A 2500-nucleotide genomic window follows, 5' to 3' on the forward strand; every position below is an offset into this window, starting at 1 on the left:
CCTCTACTTTACTTTACTCTACTTTACTTTACTTTACTCTACTCTACTCTACTTTACTCTCCTCTCCTCTCCTCTCCTCTCCTCTCCTCTCCTCTTGCCTCCTCTCCTCTCCTCTCCTCTACTTTACTCTACTCTACTCTACTCTCCTCTCCTCTACTCTACTTTACTCTACTCTACTTTACTCTACTCTACTCTACTGTACTCTGCTCTGCTCTGCTCTACTCTACTCTACTCTACTCTACTCTGTTCTACTCTACTCTACTGTACTCTGCTCTACTTTACTCTACTCTACTCTACTCTACTCTGCTCTACTGTACTCTACTCTACTCTGCTCTGCTCTACTCTACTCTACTCTACTCTACTCTACTCTACTCTACTTTACTCTACTCTACTGTACTCTGCTCTGCTCTACTCTACTCTACTCTACTTTACTCTACTCTACTCTACTCTAATCTACTCTACTCTACTTTACTCTAGTGCAAATGAGACTGAGCTCCAAACAAATTTCCGGACCTTAAGGTCACAGATAGCACACACATATGTTTAATTTGTTCCAATCTCATGGCGACCCAAATGCTTGGCTTTCCATTAACCCTTTAGCGCAGAGCCTATGTTATAAACTTACTGTCACCAAAATTGTAATGGCTATGTCTTAATCTGTTACTTAAGGCTGTCATACCAGTTGTTATGATGTACGGTAGTAAGGTATTTTCAGCAAATAATGAATAGGCCCGCAGGCGACCCCATCTGCAGTAAGAGGCTACTAGTTTGTCTGCTAATATTGCTAGAGATCCACTGGACAGCAAATACATTTATTTCCCATATACAAATAAATACAAGTCCCTTTTGTCCGTGACCCCCCGTTCAGTACGTCTGCGATCCATTTAGGGGTCTTGACCCCCAGTTTGGGAACCACTGCCTTAAACTGCCTTTCCTTTTGTTTGTGTCCGCCCCACCTAGTGGCTGATTGGGGACAGGGAGAGCCACTGCGGCATCATCTGCTCTCGGACTCACGGGAAGCCGGTGTGCGGCTCGGACGGACGGAGCTACGAGACGGGCTGCGATCTGCAGAGGGCCCGTTGCAAGGACCGCACGCTCGCACTCGCACACCGCGGACGCTGCAAAGGTATAAACAAGCACGCTCGTGGGGGTCGCTGTGGCACAGCGCGCAAAGCCCTCCACATTTGGGCTTGCATTGCCCACCCTCGAGTCCGGGCCGAGGTCATTTCCCGATCCTCCCCTGTCTCTCTGCCCCATTCGCTTCCTGTCACCATCTTTAACTGTCCTGTCAAATAAAAGCATAAAAACCCCTAAAAAAATATATATATAATAAAAAAAAACAATCACGCTCACACTCGCACACCGCGGACGCTGCAAAGGTATAAACAATCACACTCACACTTGCACACTGTGGACGGTGAAAAGGTATGCATTATAACAGCCGCTCACCGCAGACGCTGCAAAATAACGCACAATAATGCTCACACTTGCACACCGCGGACGGTGAAAAGGTATAAACAATAACAGTCGCACACCGCAGACGCTGCAAAATAACGCACAATAATGCTCACACTTGTACACCGTGGACGGTGAAGAGGTATCCACAATAACACTCACACACCGCATAGGCACGCACAATAATGCTCACACTTGCACACTGTGCCTGCTGCAATGACCGCATGCTCACGCTCGAACACTGCGGACGATGCAAATATTCGCACAATAGCACTCTGGCATTGAAGATAATGGAAAGGTACGCACGCTCACGCACAATAATGCTGACGCTCGCACACCGTGGACGGTACAACTATATGCACAATCATCCTGACACACTGCAAAAAATGGAAAGGTCCCCACTGTCACGTTCACACTTGCACACCGCGGACGATGCAAAGGCACGCACAATAATGCTCACACTTGCACACGGCGGATGGTGCAATAACACTCGCTCACTGAATATAATGGAAAGGTATGCATGCTCACACACTGTGGACAATGCACGCTCGATGCAAAGGTATTGCACAATAACCTGCGCTCACTGAAGCTGATGCAAAGGCACGCACAATAACACATAGTGGACGATGGAAAGGAACAAAAGTTTGCAGTTACTCACTGAAGATGATGCAAAGATACACACAATTACATGCAAATATATGCCCTCTCATGCTTGTGAAAGTGAAAGCCCAACTGGGAAACTCCAACTCCCATTGTCATTGTGACACAGCACTCCATCGCACGCAAGGACACACTGCACACAAGGAAATTGCATTTACTGTATGCCTCACCCGTGCAAGGGGGCGGCCATCAATGGCGCCCCAAGGGAGCAGTGCGGCGGGACGGTATCGTGCTCAGGTTACCTCAGTAACGCAATTTCAAATTCTTTGTATGACCAGTGCATGTAAAGAAATTGACAATAAACTTGACTTGACTTGACTTGACTTGACTAGTCGTGAGGGAGGATGGGGGAGAGCAGTGGTTAATTACTCCCCCCACCAACCTG

At 47.6% G+C, this 2500-nt stretch overlaps 1 protein-coding gene across 1 annotated transcript in view; it reads left to right on the forward strand.

Annotated features, from left to right (window-relative positions):
• Positions 1-2500, forward strand: part of smoc1 (SPARC related modular calcium binding 1) — a 93939-nt gene that overhangs the window by 40446 nt on the left and 50993 nt on the right. The window contains exon 2 of the mRNA XM_063183952.1: positions 961-1126. Coding sequence (XP_063040022.1) covers positions 961-1126 — 166 coding nt within the window. The remainder of the gene's footprint in view (positions 1-960; positions 1127-2500) is intronic.

Source organism: Engraulis encrasicolus, chromosome 19 (assembly GCF_034702125.1).
Source record: "Engraulis encrasicolus isolate BLACKSEA-1 chromosome 19, IST_EnEncr_1.0, whole genome shotgun sequence".
Classification (NCBI taxonomy): Eukaryota; Metazoa; Chordata; class Actinopteri; order Clupeiformes; family Engraulidae; genus Engraulis; species Engraulis encrasicolus.